At 46.1% G+C, this 18,702-nt stretch overlaps 1 protein-coding gene across 3 annotated transcripts in view; it reads left to right on the top strand.

The window, feature by feature from the left end:
- LOC147897229 (uncharacterized) overlaps positions 1 to 18,702 on the top strand; it is a 149,319-nt gene that overhangs the window by 64,062 nt on the left and 66,555 nt on the right. For 2 of the 3 annotated variants that reach the window (XM_087380986.1, XM_087380984.1), the window contains exons 8-9: positions 12,456 to 12,542; positions 15,193 to 15,243. In XM_087380986.1, the coding sequence (XP_087237112.1) occupies positions 12,456 to 12,542; positions 15,193 to 15,243 (138 nt within the window). The remainder of the gene's footprint in view (positions 1 to 12,455; positions 12,543 to 15,192; positions 15,244 to 18,702) is intronic. The other variant, XM_087380985.1, reaches the window with a different exon arrangement.

Here is an 18,702-nt window from a genome sequence, read left to right as displayed (position 1 = left end):
AATCTATATTCAAGTCAAAGCCTGCAAACATGAAAATTTTCGGGAGACACATGCATGCAACACACATGCACATGCGCATGTGCATGCAAATGCACATGCACACACGTGTGTATGCACCTAAAGTACATGAAAACACACACATACACTTTTTTTTTTGGTGAGTGAAATCCATGGAAATTTATGTTACAAGAGGCAATTCTCAAAGTGGGAACTTTGCCATTACAGCATCAGAAGATCTCAATATATGACAAGTAAAGAGTGGAACCTATCTGTCGAATACATAGACAATCATAAAGAGATTGCTTGAGCGGCATCTAGAAATAGTGAGTCTTGGAAAAGGTAGAATTTCCAAAAAACTCTATGATTTCGGTCTTTCCGTAGAGTTCAGAGTGCCCAATATGGAACCCAAGTGAAGAAGAGATCAAATCTCGGCCCAGGTGGATGTATGCTGAAAAGCCAAAACTGCTTGCGAAAGCAAGCATTAGAAAATCGGGCTTGGAGACGCTGCTGTAGGAAAAGGAGAAAATCACGAGTGACAGGGCATTGCTAGAAAAGATGAAGCAAGGATTCTCATGGAGCCCTCCATCTATGACAAAGAGCAGGAGCAATATGTCTTTGTGCCAATAGTTGTCCCCACATGATAATTCTAAGCATCACCCGCCATAAAAAGACCCGTTGCCGAAGAGGAAGTTTGCAGCTCCAAAGCTGCTGCAATCTTTTGTGCCACCACTTAGCATTATTATTCGTGGACCAGATCTTATTGGCCCGATTCGAAATTCAAGGCGGAGGCAACAAAACTTTATATAAACTGGCCACTTAGATATCAGCCAATAATAAAGTGGACGAGTGTGTAACCTTCCTGATGCAGAACCCAATCCGTAAGACGATAATTAGGTTCTAACTTTGGCACCGGCAAGAAACATTGAAGCATCCGAGAAATGTAATGCCAAAGGGGCCGTTAATGCTGCCCTAAACCTTATCGTTTGACTGCTGATGGAAAAGATAACAAAGTACCATATGTAGAAGCACATCATCTCCAATGAATCTCTTTGGATGAAATGAAATAAGAGCGTCTGGGTTCCCAAGGCAAGAAGCCACACACACACACACACTCTTTTTTTTAGGGGGGTGAAAACTAGTCATTATATTACAAAAAGCACTCCCAAAGAAAGGGACAAACTGATGTTGTGCAAATATAAAAAAACCTCATTATATGACAAGAAAGCAGAATTATCTAAGTCCCGTGCATGTAGACAATCATACAGTGATTGTCGTAATGATGCACGGGAGAACTGATATTTGGCATCACCAAAGACCCTATGATTGCGGTCCTTCCATAAGGTCCATAGTGCCCAGTAACAAACCCAATAAACAAGAAGATCATATCTCTGCCTCATATGATGGAAACCAAACAGCCAAAAATTCTTACCAAAGGAAGCATTGGGGAAAGGAGCTTGAAGCCGCTATTGTAGCAGTAGCAAGAAATCATGAGACTCTACGCAATACCAAAATAGATGTGGCATAGACTCCCGTATAGACAAGGAACATCGAACATGTGGCCGGGGCTACATGACGAATGAGCTAAACACTGTCCAAAAGGGAGAACCCCAAGCATAACCTGCCACAAAAACTTTTGCCGAAGTGGAAGCTTAGAATCCCCAAAAATGGCGTAACCCTTTTCGCCACCACTAAGCACTTAGAGGAGCGTGCCATTGACCAAATGTGGTTGGCATGAAGAGAAACCCAAGGTGGAGGCAACAAGATCTTATATAAAGATGCAACCGTGATGTCAGCTAATAGTAAGGGACGACGCTCAGCAAGGTGGTGGGGGTTGGCTGGGCAGAAGGGATGGGGGCTTAGTGGAGTGGCTGGGACTAGGGGTGGTTGAGTAGAGGGGTGGGTGGCTGAGCAAAGGAGCTAGGGGAGGCTAAGTGGGGGTGTTGGGGGTGGTTGAGTGGAGGGGCTGGGCGCTGGGTGGGGGTCTAGAAGTAGAGGTGGCTGAATGTAGGGGCTAGGAGCTGAGCAGAGGAGCTCGGAGAGAGGATTAATTGCTTGTGTTTGATGCAATGATTGAGAGAGAGAGAGAGAGAGAGAGAGAGAGAGAGAGAGAGAGAGCTGTATTAACGTCTTTGAGAGGCCTCACAGGCCTATGAGACAAAGTACAATTAGTAGAACAACTCATACAAGCCATCATGGGCTGAAGCAAAGGGCCTTAGCTGGCTGAATGTAGGGGATAGGAGCTGAGCAGAGGTGCTCGGAGCTTGGATTAATTGCTTGTGTTTGATGCAATGATTGAGAGAGAGAGAGAGTTGTATTAACGTCTTCGAGAGGCCTCACGGGCCTATGAGACAAAGCACAATGAGTATAACAACTCATACAAGCCATCATGGGCTGAAGCAAAGGGCTTGCTAAGGCCCTACCTGAGTGTTGCGCTAAGCTAATGATCTCAAAAACTCAAATCTCAAAAAAGATAAACACACTCCTTGAGGCTCGCAAGCCAGTAGACAGGGAAAAAGCTTGAGGACATATCCGAGGAGTCGTGGTATCTCTCCGATAGGGACCCGGATCTTGCCCTACGACAATCCTCAGCGCATGGGTAACCCTTCTGTCCTCCAGATACTGAGGCCTGATGATCAGTCCATACTCTGATACTCTCAGGAAGTGGTCCCGGTAAAACAGAATCTTGGTGGGGAGCTCCTGGTAAAGTAGGTCCAACTATGATACGATTTTTCTCATCGTGTAGGATCTGAAGGGATGGGGAGGTGATCGATATGAGTTCCCCGAGACCAAAACCATTTGGAGATTTGTGCATACCAGGCTTTGCTGTCCCCGCACTTAGTAGCTGTCGAGATGACTATACTGCCAATCTTGGTAGTCTCCATCTAGGTAGGTCCCATACTCTGTGTGTAGATATGTCACTGTCTAGAAGATGGCATCAATTTGCAGCGGTGTCATAGCGAACTCAGCGTGTATGATCTGGTGAGGGACTGGCGGCTTACTCCTAATCATCTTGGACCCCATGGTAACCTGTAGCCTCTCAAACTTCTGCCACTTAGCTATCGGCAAGTCACATCCCCAAAAGGGTGCTGCATACATGGTTGTCGGTCTCACTAGTGTATCAAAGAGCCACCCCTTTGGTGGGGGATTCTGAAAGTGTGCTTGGAAGCACCGTCTCTCTAGCTGGACTAGAGCCACTTGCCCTCGTGTGAGTTGCACCAAAGCTGTGTGTATCATCGTGAAGATAGGCCCCGCAAAAACTGCTCCAAGATAGGTGTATGACTGTACTATCTCCATTCGCTCCCCTCCTTATGTGAAACTATGTCGCTGAAGTATCCCTCGTGATGTGCTGATGATCATAACCTTGGTTTTGCCAAGGTTGACTGTCAAGTCTCTCTCTCTACAAAGCGCATAAAGAGCCTCAAGATGTCGTTGTAGACCCACCGCCGCAGAGGAGGAGATGAGAACTATGTCATCCGCATATAGTAATATATGTATCATCAAATCTGCAAGCAAGGATCCCTCTCCACTGAAGCGGTCAACAAAGGGATCAGGCTCAGAAGGAGGGGAAGTGGGCAGTGGTACGAGAGGGACGACTTCTTACAGGCCCGCGTAGGACACCTGCCCCCTCTCCTACATAGGGAAGCGGGGTCTATGAGACTCAGATATCCGAGACCCTGTCCTGAACCATTTGGAACTGTAATGGTACCTTATGGTCAGAACCAAGGAACTTCTCGGAATCCTATACAGGCCACGACATAGTCTTCTATACAGAGACACATCAGAGTCCAGAGCGTCCTCTTCCAATAGTCAGTGGATATACATGGGAGTGTGCCTACAGAGATGAGACGAGGGGTACAGGAGGAGTTCGAGGTTCAGGTGGAGCTGCAGTCCTTTTCAGATACACACTTCGGGGGATCATGTTAGTAGCGCAGAGAGAAACACATTCCAGATTTCTTTGGATCCGGATACGACACATGGACAGCCAAGATCTGTTTGTCGCAGTTTGCTACTTCTCCCCGAAGACCTCCTACTTTGCTAGAGATATTCGAGGTGATGATGAGACATCCCCATTTGCTGCCCTTTATCAGTCCATCGTTCACTTTTCTAGCCGCGGAGAAGTCCTTCTAGTGGGGGACTTCAACGCGAGGACAAGGGCCTGTCAAGTATCACTTCTTGATTTCAGAGATGATTCCACTCTATTGGCAGATGTTGCCCTTGAGGAGGCAGGTATGCTACGGGTTTCGGCTGATAGGCGAGGTCCATTCTCATCCTATGGGTAGGTCCTATTAGACCTAGGCAGGAGACATGATCTCATTATCTATAATGGTCTTGACAGATGGCCCGCTTCAGGTGGTTTCACATGCTTTCCACATGGGGGGGGCTCCAGTGTCGTTGATTACATCATGGGATCCCCTGTCTTCACATCTCGCATTACTGACTTCATTGTAGCACCTCTCCCCCCAGGGGCTGATCATACATACCTTTTCTTTCGCATCTCCACCTCCTTTCACACAGCACCTTCCACCCCAGTCAGTGCTTACTCCACCTACCACGATATACGCTTTGATCGGGATCAGTCACCTTCTTACAGTGGCCGTCTGTACATACTTCTCGCTTATATTGACTTCATACCCCTTTTAGAGGATCGTGCTGTCCTTGTCACCCGATCACTACACGAGGTTGCCATTCACGCTTTTCCCCACACCACCTGCTCCACCCGCCCACCACCCCTTGGAACCGTACCCTGTAATAGTTGGTACGATGATGAGTGTAAGGCCTTACGTCGTCAACTCAGATTCGAAACCAAAAACAGTCTTCCAAGCGCACCAGATACGCTACGTGAATACCGTAGATTGGTACGGAGGAAGAAACTAGACTTCATTTGTCAAAACGAGAAGGAGCTATTGAACATTTTGTTTAGTAACAACTCTAAGGACTTCTGGCGGAGATTTCTAGAAGGATGGTCCCCTCCGCCACTCACTGACACCCAGATCTGGTTTGATTATGCACGCACACTTTATGACATCCCAAATCAGCCAGTCCCTAGCCTCTCATACATGCCTCGTCCCACATCTTGCACCCTCTTCACTAGAGGAGGGGTAAAGGATGCTGTAATGAAACTTCATAATGGCGGAGCGAAGGATCATGAGGGACTATTTACTGAGTTCATTGCATATGGGATTGACCTCCTAGCCCCGATCTTAGCAAAGCTTTTTAGTGAAGCGGTTTGTTTGGGATTTCCACACACTTGGACCATTAACACTATCTCACCCATCCACAAGGCAGGGGATCCCATGAGCCCGGAGAACTACATGACCATTATGATTGGACATGTCATGTCCAAGATTTATGCATCAGTACTTGACTCCGAGGTTAGCAGACTTGTAGAGTGTCGAGGACTCAGAGCAGCAGGACAGGCCGGATTCTGGCGTGATCATGGAACCATGGACCACATTTTGACGCTCAGATGTATCATCGAGGAGGCGAGGTCACGGAAGCAGAGGGTTTATTGTTGCTTTGTGGATTTTCGCAAGGCATTTGACACGGTCCCGAGAGCCTGCCTCATACGGCGTCTACAGGACTTAGGTTATGACCAGGAGATCATTTGGGCTGTCATGGCACTTTACGAGAGAGTTTCTGGCAGAGTTTGGGCAGGATCCGGGTGGACAGACGAGATCATGAGTACCATCGGGGTCAAACAAGGGTGTCCTTTGTCGCCTACCTTGTTTGGCCTCTACATTGACGAGCTTGAGACAGTGATGCAGACACATGGGGGTGTAGATTGCTCTCTTGCGGGCACGCTGATCCAGATTTTGCTCTATGCAGATGATGTGGCTCTCTTGTCTTCCTCAGCAGAGGGCTTCAGAGACACCTAGACGCACTACAGTCTTTTTGTGAGTCTCATGATTTGAAGGTGAACCTGGGTAAAACCAAGGTCATGATCTTCAATACATCTCGAGCCATCATGCGTTAGGAGCAGTTCACATTTGCGGGGTCATCTGTTGAGATAGTTTCATCATTTAGTCGGGATGTTGTGTTTGATGAATTTTCCACTATGCCTTTGCTGGACTGTCAAAAACAGTCCGTTTATTGATGCCCCAAATATTTTTGACAGCTTGATGCCTTTGTTTCCATCCGATGCTCAGGATGATGTTCCATCTGAGGTTGTACCTCCTCCATCTATTGGTCATTTGCAGCCACATATTCAGCCTGATATGCCTCTCATTGATCAGGACCATTTGCATAGGGCTCTTGACCAAGAAAGAGCTGAAATCCAGGAGCCCAAAAAGCTCCCCGGTTGGCTCCTTGACACATCAAAAGACAGCAAACAAGATACTCTTCTGCCAGCCTATACTAGAGCAGCTGTCCGGAAAGAGCATGCTAGTTTTGTTGCTTATGCTTTGGTTGCTATAGCATGCAATGAAGAGCCATTATGTCATCAAGATGCCTTTCAGAATGATTGTTGGTTGAAGGCTGTGCAAATCTATCAGAATAACACTTTGGAGTTGTGTGATTTGCCTCCTGGCAAGAATGCCATTGGAACGAAGTGGGTTTATAAAATCAAACGGAAAGCTGATGGTTTTGTAGAATGTTACAAAGCCCGTCTTGTTACTAAGGGCTATGCTCAGCAGTATGGAATTGACTGTGAGTAGACTTTTTCTCCCACTTCCAGGATCACTACTATTCGCATTATTATTGCCTTTGCTGCCCAAAGATAGAGATAGAGATAGAGAGAGAGAGCAGCTTGATATCAAGAATACATTCCTTCATGGGCATTTGCAAGAAGAGGTCTATGTTTCCCAACCTCCTGGCTTTGAGGTTGAAGGTGAAGGTATGCCGCTTTAAAAAAGTCCTCTATGGATTGAAGCATGCACCTCGGGCTTGGTATTCCAGGATTCATACTCATTTGCTCACTCTTGGCTTTCAAAATAGCCCTATAGAGGCTACCCTCCTTTACATCCGCAAGCGTGGGACAGATTTGCTGATTTTAGTCCTTTATGTGGATGACATGCTTGTGGCTGGGACACATGCTAAGCAAATTGCAGATTTTAAGCTTGATCTGCAGCTATGTCTGATCTTGGTCTTTTACACTACTATCTGGGTATCCAATCTGCTAGCACTGAGGGGGGCATTTTGATGTCACAATCCAAGTACATTGGACAGCTTTTGCAGCATTTTCAGTTTGAGGATTGCAAGCCAGTAACCACACCATTAGAGCCTGGTTGTCACTTCTCTTCTGAGGATGACAGCGGTACATGTGATGTCACTCTCTATCAGTAGGCAGTTGGCTGTTTGATTTGCCTATGCCATACGAGACCTGATCTCCAATATGCTGTCTCATAGTTCAACATATATATCCACAGCCCATCTATGCACCATTGGCATGCCGTGAAGTATGTCTTCAGATTATTCAAAGGCTCTCAGCATTTAGGCCTTCTTTATGGGGCCGATACTTCAATTGTCATGCATGGATTCACTGATAGTGATTGGGATGGTTGTACGGATACTCGTGTCACATAGTGGCAACTGTTTTATGCTTGGTACTTCATGTGTTTCTTGGTTCAGCAAGAAGCAGAGCACAATTGCTACTTCTAGCTGTGAAGCTGAGAAAAGAGCAGCCTTTACAGCTACAGTGGAGCGTGTTTGGTTTGGGAAGCTACTTGTAGATCTTTATGCATGTCAGACTGCTCCTACCGTCATCTACACTAATAGTCAGTGTGCTTTGGTTGTTGCAAGGAATCGTGTTTTCCATGCTCGCAGCATATTGAGGTTCACTATTACTATGTTAGAGAGCGATTATCAGCAGACAGGTGATATTCGGTTGTCTTATGTTCCCACTGAAGATAACTTGGCAGATGTATTTATGAAGGGTCTACCTAAGTTTGAGGCTTTTCGGCAAGCTTTAAACTTAGTTTCTTTTGTAACTTGATCTGTTGTACTCTGTACAGTCATAGGTTGCTATATCCCTACAGGATGAACATGTGCAACCATGACATTAGATATTCAGGTATCTTGAGCCATGTCCAGGATACTTCAGTTCATACCATGGAAGGGGGTTTGTAGGCCATTCTATGGGCTATCCATAGGTGCCACTTATTCCTTGGTATGTGCCTTGTAGGCCTAGTTATAGTCAGTTAGGACTATTGGTACAGTTAGTACATTTACTTAGGTCAGTTAGGACACTTAGTCCAGTTAGGGCTTTTAGCCCTAAGGTTTTTGTCATGTTGGCTCCCCCTTGAGCCTCCACTTGTTGTAGCATTTTCAATACAACATCTCGTTTTTGCTCTTCCATCACTCTTTTTTGAGCTTCCATTGTCTACCATAGCCAACAATCGTGACTCCCAGAATTTGCATCTCGTGAAGTCTCTGAATCAGGCGAGCTCGTAGTACTGTGTTAAAGGCCTTCCGAAAGTCTATGGAACAAGCATAGAATTTTTGGGAACTGGATCTTGCTGCCTCAATGATTGCCCGCAAAGTGAAGATGTGTTCAAGGGTGGAATGTTGCCGTTGAAAGCCCACCTATCTTAATGCCCGCTACCCATGTGCCTTAGTATAAGAGCTAATCTCTTGCTCTAGCACCGATCCATATATCTTGGCTAGTGTATGGCCTATCATGAGTGTGCGATAGTTTCCCGTATCCATAGGGTTCCCTGCTTTGTGTATTGGTACAATGGTAGTGGTTCTCCAGGCAGGAGGAAAGCCATGACGTACCGCTGATTAAACATATGTGCTAGGATCAGGGCTAGGATCTCAAGTCCATGTGCAAAGTATTCCGTCCTCAATCCCTCATGATCCATAGCCTTCTGGTTATGAAGCGACGTAGTGCAGCATGTAGATTCTGTGTAGTGAACAATTAGGACATGGTGGGTGTAGGCCATCTTCTGGTGGTTCTAGTGATGCCCTATAGGCATGGTATGTGCCTTGTAGGCATAAGTGTAGGCACTTATAGTGTTAGTGCCTTCTAGGCCACATAGGACACTTAGTCCTATGTGACACCTAGGACACTTAGTCCTAGGTCTAGGTACAAGTACTTTGTACTTGTGTGTTATCATCTATCTAAAGTTTGACGTGACTATTGATCTATTGACTCGTTACGCACATGCACTCTCTCTTTCTTCGTTCCGTACCTTCAGTGGTATCAGAGCGCTACTGGACCTGTTCTCTTGCCTCCGGATCTGCATCACTCACAGATTTCAATAGCCTGTGCTCCATCCGTACAATCCGTACGATTGTACGGACTTCCGTACAGATCCCGAATCTTGTCGCCCGGCTATGTCGCTAGCTGTTCTGCCCGTCGCACCTGCTCCATACAACAGCACCTACAGCGATAGATCCGTTGTACAACGGTACCTGCGCCAAACATCCTCTACTATTATCTACACTGACAGCCAGAGTGCTTTGGCCATTGCGCGTAACCCAGTGTTTCATGTGCGTACCAAGCATATTGAAGTTCACTATCATTATGTTCGGGAGCGGTTGTCAGCAGGAGACATAGAGTTGTCCTATCTTCCCACGGAGGACAACATCGCAGATATGTTTACAAAGGCACTTCCTCATCCCAAGTTCGAAGTCTTCCGACAGGCTTTACACTTGGTTCCCTTTGTTACATGATTTGACATTCCTTGTACATTCATAGGTGGCTATATCCTTTTGGATGAACATTGTTACGCTCTAGCCGAGGTAGCATGACCTCGGAAGAATCAGTCGACATTTCCCTTATAGGATCTATTTTTGTAATATATGTGTTTGCGCTTTATGTAAATGATCGGGAGGGATTAATGTCAAGGTCCTAGGTGAGGGCTGATAGCACCAGACTAGGTAGATCTGAGACCAAGGGCCTAGTGCAAAGAATGTGCCTAGGGGCAAGGAATTAAATGCATCCCAAGAGAGGGGTGAAATGTTGCATTAGGAAGGCCCTATATCGATGACATGTGGCATCTAGATCTATCTAGGGATTTGGGGTCTGTCAAAGCTAGTGAGAGAAGTGGAGAATTAATGGATTTACGTGATTTGGAGATAGCTCTCTCTCTCTCGCTTGGAAGTCTTGGCAGAATAGGCTGGGAGGAAAATTAGGGTGCTACTCCCGTGATCTATCAGAACAGGCTAGTATAGACACAAGGAGGTTGACATTTGGTATCAGAGTGCAGGCTTGGAATTAGAGAAGGGATGAACACTGGTTTACGTAGCTATCAGAGAGCGCAAGAAAGAAAAGGATTGTCGAGATGCCGGGGTGCTGTGATGACGAACGGCATGAGTCGGTGATAGAAGACGTCCCGTAAAGCAACAGCTCCGCTCTACGTAAGATTGGCGTCGGTGGAGGTCCAGCGCTGCCGACGTGGTTTGTGAGGGGCTTGCGAGAGGACTTGGGTCCCTGCAACGACGTGACGGGCCTACAATTGGTGGAGCGCAGGGGAACACGAGCGGCCGTCTGGTCACACTGTCCAGCGCGTTGACATGTGGATGGGCTTACACAAGTGATTCGACGAGGAGCGCAAAAATTGAATGGAACATGAAGCGTAGACTGGTCGTGAACGAACCGTGACGACGGTCGATAGGCAGGAAGCAGAATTGCGGCAGGTTTTAACGTGGTACGTAAGCTGGGTGACATGTTCCCTTTTATCTTTTGCAAAGAAAACCATGTCATCCGCATATATGAGCACTAATAAGGCATAGCCAGCAACCTAGACTCCTTCTCTACTTTTTGGTTTTCACCCAAACTGGACTCTTCTCTACTATTTTGTTTTCATCCAATCTTCCAGCTCATTTATGAAGAGGCTGAAAAGAGCAGTGAGAGGGGACAGCCCTGCTTTATCCCTATGTTGTTACTTATGATGACCTTTTCCCTAGAACAGGATCCATCTACCAGTGGCTGTGCTAACTTAGCTAGCATATTCTTGTAAAGTCTGTATGTAGCTTTCTTCAATTCCAGAGGAACTTGGAGCTTTTCTAGTCTCTCCCATAATTTTTTATGTGGTACTGTGTCAAAGGCCTTCTTGAAATCTACAAAGAAAATGTAGACAGACCCTTTCCTTTGCTTTGCCCCCTCCATTGCTACTCTTATGGCGACCAAATGGTCCACCTTGAGTGTTTTGTGTGTGTATGATGACTTGGATGTATCATCTTTGGAGGTGCTTTCCCACTGCTTTGATTTTTCAGAATAGTCTTTTCTTTAGACTTTTCTCATTGTAAAAACTTTTTCTTGATATAAATATAGTGGTTTCACCACAAAAAAAACTGAGAGAGAGAGAGAGAGAGAGAGAGAGAGAGAGAGATGATATTACATTATTGATTTAAAGTCCACGTGGGACCCTTTAGGATCTATGGGACTGGTGATCACTTTGTAATCCCTCACATCCAGTGAGAGATTGTCATGTATTGAGTACTTGATGGATTAGCTTGTGTGCTAGACCCAATGCCTTGTTGCGATGTTCAGAATCTCTTTCAAGTAGCTTCCTAGCTCTTAGGCTGGCTCCTCCAACAGAGTTTTTAGATGTCTGCTGCTCCCATAGACTTCTCTGATGTGTGTGTAGGCTCTACATATCAAGAGTTCACGTTGTTCATTCTCTAGCTCCCCTGTGGGGCAGATTTTTCAGGTTCTTTCCTCTCTTGGGTTCTTGGGTCTTGTCCATCTACCCCTCTCTACCTCAAGATCATGTGAACTAGTTCTGATTTTGCAAACTAGATGCCTTTTAAATGTTCAGATGTCTTCCCTGAGTACTTCTGCATTCCATAGCTGTCCGTTGAGTTAATTTCCTGCTTATAAAACTGGACTTTTGTTCCTAACTTTTGTCACAATCTCCCTTATTTCACATGCATCTTTGGATATCAGCGACTATTATACCCCATTACTCCATTCACTTCATCCCCTGTCTGTGCTACCCCATTGTCTGTGTAGGCTCCATCGCCTTGTGTGGTATCCTACTTGTAAGCATGTTCTTTGTTTTCACACCTCCCCATGTTAACATCTTTGCTACTAGCCCTTGTGTGTCTGGAGCTTTGCCATTGGCTAGCTTTTTCAGGCCGTTTTCCACATCTTCCTCTATTATGATCCCATTTGTTGCTTTGATAGTATAGTTATGGTTGATCTTTTCTTCTGCATCTCTTTCATAGAGGCTTTTCACAAATCGTATCATGTCTTCCCATTGTGGCTTCCTTTCTTGGGGTTTGTTTCCATGTAGTTTCTGGAAAATCTTTCTGGGGTTTTCTGCAGCTCAGAATGTCAGTGAATTTTTTCCCAGATTCTTATTTGCCTTTAGGCACTTTACGTCAGATTCAATGGGGCTGCATTTGCATCTGAAGTGTGTATTTTTGTAGCTGATTTGTCAATAATTTATTTATTTGCAGTAACTTATTTATTTGTATTATCAGAGAGAGAGAGAGAGAGAGAGAGAGAGAGAGAGAGAGTAGAGATGCTAACCAAGAAAGGATTGGTTGCTTGAATTTAACCCTCCCAGGCAAAGGCTTCACTTGAAAGGCTACAAATAGTTGCGCAATTTGGTAAGCCAAGTTATGCTGGCTTGATTGGAATTGACCTTATTAAGGTGCGATTCTTATGGTCTATAATTTCTCTCTGTTTTAAATATCATAGGCCATGCTAAAAATTTTAGTTGTTTCTTTTCTACTAATTTAATTTTGTCACATTGATTTTACAAATTTTATCACCTATCCTTGCCCGGCTTTCCTGTATTTTTCACAGCATTGTAAGATTTTACTAGTGGGTTAGTGTGGATGGGATTTTATCCCCATTCAGGGATTCCCCCCAAGGACTAGTTAGGGCTTTCATTTTGGTTGATTTTGGGTTAAGGTACATTACCTAAAATTTTGTCCTACTCTATTCATTCTAGTAGCAACAGCTCATGCTATTCACATTTTGCTCACTCCACACTTTGCTCTCCGTCCCCGTGTCCATCATGTTGCTCTTGCGTCCCCAGCATCCTCCCACTCCTCCCCCACACCTGTGAACCTCTCCTGGCCTCAGGAAGCAATATTGTCACGAAGAAGTTGGCTGGTTGTCATTGTTTCGAGCAGACGCCACCTCTCCTGAACTGGACGCCACTTTGTACTTGCTCATGAGCTGTGTTGGAGTTGGCAGATCATGTGCCAGACTTGTGCGACCTAGTCTCAAGAGTGTTTGCATAAATTTTGACCTTATTTTAGCAGGCTGCCTCCTGTTTAGGTCCTTTCCAGGCTGGTAGCCTGCTGCTGCAGGGGGCCTCTCTAGTAAGGTCGCCTCAATTTGAGGTGTTTTTGAGTGCTGGTCGACTGATTTTTCACCAGCCACCTTAGTTCTACTGCAGTCGCTCCTGTTTAACTGTTTTAGGCCTGTCTGCACCTACCCTGAATTTAGACACATTTGGATGTCCTTTTTGGTACTGTTCAGCAAAATTTCGACTTTTTTTGAAGGCTTTTCTCGCAGCAAAGTCACCTTAGTACTGGAGACAATTTTGTAGCCCACTGGACATGTTCCAGTTCCATTTGACTGAAGGACTTGTATTCAGACAAAGAACAGCTTTGATATTTAATATTCCAACCCTAACGGGGGTTGAATAAATCCTGTTTCTGCACATACTGTTAACTTTTCATCAGAGGAAGGTACACTTGCTGAGAAATCAGTTTAGTACAGTCAAATTCAGTGGGCATTATGCATTGTTTGGCCAAGCATTGGCTATCGGGCCAATGTGATTTTGGTGCTGCAATACCATGCACAAAACATGAAATAGTGGGCAGCTTGTGCATACATCGGAGATGTCTAGAATCAAAACCAGAATCCAAGAGACGTGTTTGGGGTTTTGGCCCAGGAGGATAAATTGGATGGCACCCAATTATTCCATGTACTTTCCCATTATCACTCTCATTTCCTCAGCTTGTTGTTTGCTCCCTTGCATTCCATCGAGTTCATTCCTCACCGCACCCCCAACAGTGGTATCAGAGCAGTTTGTTCTGGATCCATCTGGTTCCCCTTGCCTGCTCTTTCAACTTCACCTGTTGAATGGCTTCCTTGAGCTGCTCCTTGTAGCTTAACCATCTGTGAGCAGCCAAGCCAGAGTCCACGCAAGTGCTCCTTTGGTGTACATGTGACAAGCGGCAGCCCTCGATACTACTTCTCTGCACAACCACAATGCCTTGTTGGAGAAAGTTTGTCATACAACGCTGCGCCAATCTCTCCGTATGTACATATCTGCATCACTTCAGTGTTTCATTCTACTTGCATATGTACATCACATACCTACATTCGTACATCACACACTTGCCATACTTGCATCATACGTACAATCGTACAGCATCAAACGGTACCTACAAAGCAACTTATCCCTACAGTATAAAAAACGGTCGTACATCGTAGCTGAGTTGTTTGGTATAGGGGCAAAAATCTGCCGTCCAGCGTTAGGCAGTTGTTCGTACAAAGTACAAATTCAACCATACATCCTCCCAAAGTTTGCCGTATAGCCTGCGTGTGTTGTCCATACGATTATCTTCCAGCTGCATCAACATATTTCTTTCTTTGTTTGCAGGTTGTATGATTACTTGCCATACATGCATATTTGATTGCAGCAGCAAAATTTGGGTCTTCTGAGTCTATTGCAGGCAGTCGTATTGCAATTTTGCAGACAAATTTGGGGCTTCTCTTGAAATTTCCCTCTTTTTGGCTCAATTTTGCTGTGCAAATTGGGGGCTTTTGGCATTTGGCTGCAATTTTGCAAAAGAAAATGGCATTTGGCAGCTTTTCTGGCATTTATACACTGAAATTTCAGACATTTGCTTTTGTAATAGTCTGATTTGGTAGATTTTGGAGATTTTTTAGGCTAGATGCAATTTACTGCAGACATTTCATGCAGGAGCATTGATAGAGTCTTGAAATTGCAGCACATTGAGTCACATTTGCAAGTTGTAACACAATTTGGGGCTTCTCAAATTTGCCCTCTTTTTGGCACTTCTGCCAGATTTGCTACTATTTGCAGTGACCTTTGCTTGGTACAGACAAATTTGGGTTTGATTTGCATTTGCCCTTTGATTTGGGTACTGTGCCTTTAGAATTTGCTACTATTTGCGGCGACCTTCTTTGCTTGATACGGCCAAATTTGGGTTTAATTGTATTTGCCCTTTGATTTGGGTACTTTGCCTTCAAAAATTTGGGGCTTTTGCCACCTATACACTGCACTTGGTTCTCGTGCCCCGGAAGTTGCTTTGCAGGGACCATTTATGGGCACATTGTACTCAGATTTGCCTTGGACGGATTTGCAGGCATTTGCCCTTTGATTTGAGCTCGTCATTTTGCAGAATACCCTTTTGTAGGCCGGTGTTTTCTTGGACAGATTCTTGCAGCAGACTTTGGGACAGATTGAGCATTTTGCTTAGTGTTGACAGCCTACTTGGCATTTAAAGTTGCAGAGCATTTGCTGTTATTTTTTGGGTTGGCATTTGCAGATTTGGAGTCAGCTTTGGAACAGCTAGATCATTGCATTGTAGCCTTGAGGCTTTGAAATTTGTTGGGTACTCTTTTTCTTTGGGCATTTTAATTTGCAATGGCTCACCATCAATCTGTTGGAATGCTTGCCCATGAAGACAAGCTTGATGGTAGAAACTATGCCATGTGGTCGTACTTGGTGCGGCACCTATTGGTATCCCAATATTTTTGGGGTATTGTAAATGGATCAGAGACTAGATCTATCTCTGCACCACGGACACCTGCTACCACCATAGCCACTGCCACTATTGGCTCATCTTCCACTATTCCCGCAGTGTTTGCCGCCGCAGACCCTCCAACACCCGAACAGATTCATTGGGATCAGAGAGATGCACGGACACATGCCGTGACTCCTATGAATAGCAAGAGGAAGGTTATATCTCACATTCGGTCTTGCAAGATAGCCAAGGATGCATGGGATACCTTGGCGAGTCTCTATTAGATTCACAAATTGGCCTGAAACGAGTTTTGGTAGGCAAAAACCAAGGCATTTACTAGTTTCTAGCAGGCAAAAATCAGCTTCTTTGGCATGGGTGGTTGGTGAATTTTGGTCCGTTGTGAGACCCTTAAGGATCTATGGAATTGACAATCACTATCAACTAATAGTGATCCCTTACATCTAGTAAAAGAAAATATCACAACCTTTTATGTAGTAAGTACCTATTGGGCTAGCTCGTGTGCTAGTCTTAGTACCTTGTTACGATGTTCCGAAAAGTCCTTAAAGTAACTCCCTAGCTTTTTGGCTGACTGCTCCAACATATTTTTCAAACTATCTCCACTGCCCTCGTATCCTTCTCTGATGTGAGCGTAGGCTCTACATCTGAGGAGTACATGCTGCTCATTTTCTACCTCCTATGTTGTGCAAATTTTGCAGGTCGTTTCCTCTCTGGGTATCTTGGGAGTCTGTGATGTGTACAGCTAAAGTAGATTCAAACGTATGATACGGGTGTTCTCATCTCGTGGTTCAAGGGGGATGGGGCATCCAAGCTGTAGTATAAGGGGGGGAGGCAGTCCATGTAACTGTCCTGATTGGCGAACCATCTGGATATGTGTGCGTACCAGGCCGTGCTAACCCCACTCTTGGCTAGTCGTCTGGATGACTCTAGTGCAAGCCGCGGTAGTCTCCAGCTAGGCAAAGCCCAACCTTGTGAAGATAGGTCACGGTGTAGAAGATGGCATCATTCTGGTGTGGTGTCGTGATGTCAGCCTCACAAGGTATCAAATAGCCACCCCTTCGTAGAGAGAGAGAGAGAGAGAGAGAGAGAGAAAGAAAGTTTATTAAAGTCTTCGGAAGACCGATGGGTCTATGAGACAGTGAAAAACCTGGTACAACGAGGTGTGGTAGTGGAGCTACTAAATGAGCATCCACACCAATGCAAAATGAAAAATGCAAAGAATGCAGAATGGCAGTACTAAGTCCTAAGTACAACACAGTCATGTCGGTCATTGAATATATATCAATCTCATCATCATCATCATCATCATCATCATCATCAGGACATCAAGGTGGATGAGGTAATGAGGGCATGAAATCGGCGATCGAGTGCTATCGGCCACCTAGAGGTGCAGCTCTAGCACGTCTCCTAGTCGTAGCTCTGCGTCTAACCAGGGCTACTGTGACCCCTGTCGGTCGGGCTCTGACTTTAAATAGGGAGGGGATGTCCCCAAGTGTGATCTGTGTGTCAATGCTCTATCTGAGCTGTCGAGTCACAGGCTCGAAGTCATGGTCATGTTCGAGGCCTTGTCTTGCGGGCGTCCATGTGATCTGGCTGAAAAAACTCCGTGATTGAGCTCTGAGAGGGATCAGCCTAGGGAAAAAGTCTGCTCCTGTCTCCGTGCTCGAAGTATCCTCTCGTGGTATCTGAGTACCTCATGAATGAAACCTGCCAAACAACGCTGGTCTAGGTAGGAGAGGAACTGGGCTAAAATCCCATAGCTATCTTTGAAGACGCAATAGAAATGCCCTCAGATCTCATAGTAAACAGGACATATGAAGATGAAGTGCTCCTCTGTCTCAACCTCCTACATGTCACACAGTGTACATATGCACCTCTCCCTAGGTAGTCGCTCTGCTTTGCTGCTCTCGATACGAAGTCTATGTGAAGAGACCCGGAACTGCCCAAGAGAGATCCTCAGTGAGTGGGGTAAGTAAATCTGTGTGTATCCTGGTGGGTCAATGAAACCCTCCGCTGTCATATGTAAGAAGTGATCTCTGTAGAAGCTAAGTTTCACTGGGAGTTCACCCAACTAGGTCTGAAATGTGTGTAGTTGTAATAGGTCCTCGCGGATAACCTGGTTGACCTCGTGTGATAGGAGGGGAGGGGGTTAGTCGGAGGCGGGTAGGAAGGGCTGCGGGTGGAAGGGAGCAATGGGAGGGAGCAGTGGGAAGGGATGTAGAGGCGGAGCTGCGGCCGGAGGTGGAGAGGTAGAGTGGCAGCCGGAGGTGGAGAGGTCGAGGCGGCGTAGGAGGGGAGGGGGTTAGTCGGAGGCGGATAGGACGGGCTACGGGTGGAAGGGAGTAGCGGGAGGGAGCAGCAAGAAGGGGTGTAGAGGCGGAGTGGCAGCCAGAGGTGGAGAGGCGGAGTGGCAGTCGGAGGTGGAGAGGCGGAGGCGGCGTAGGAGGGAGGGGCGGGGAGGAGCGAGGAGCCTAGGCGAGAGGGGTGGAGCAAGGAGCAAGGAGGTTGAGGAGGAGAGGGGCATAGGGCCTAGGCCTAGGTAGGGAGCCTAGGCGGAGGGAGGCTTCCAGCGGGAGGGGCAGCGAGCAGTGCAGTGGGAGGTGCAGCAGCATCGGGCGGAGCGGCAAGCAGAGGAGTGGGTGGAGGAGCAGGCTGCGCGGAGGGCAAGGTGGAACTGGAGCGGAGCAGGGTGGAGGGGCAACGAGTGAGAGTGGAGCGGGAGGAGCAACGGGCAGAGCTGGTTGGAGAGAGAGAGAGAGAGAGAGAGAGAGAGAGAGAGAGAGAGAGAGAGAGAGAACTATTATTATCGTCCTCTGGGGGCCTGAAATCGACCCATGGGACCCAATGGAATGTTACAAAAAGTCTCCTTCTTTAGAGAAGGGTGGAGTGGACAGCTAGCATGTTGCTACCTGTGTAATACATTGGTCATGGTATGCAAGGACCTTGGTAATGTAATTGCCCAAGGCTGCAAGGTGAGGATGGGAAAGCAAGCTCTCCAAACTGTTGTGATGCTGCGTGACATTGCTGAAATCTTCTCTTAGATGCTCATATCGCGGACAT

Source organism: Dipteris shenzhenensis, chromosome 10 (genome assembly GCF_047967505.1).
Source record: "Dipteris shenzhenensis isolate YYH24624 ecotype China chromosome 10, Dip_SZ_1.0, whole genome shotgun sequence".
Lineage (NCBI taxonomy): Eukaryota > Viridiplantae > Streptophyta > Polypodiopsida > Gleicheniales > Dipteridaceae > Dipteris > Dipteris shenzhenensis.
The sequence above is the reverse complement of the archived record's forward strand: the minus strand, read 5'-3'. Positions and strand labels throughout refer to the sequence as shown.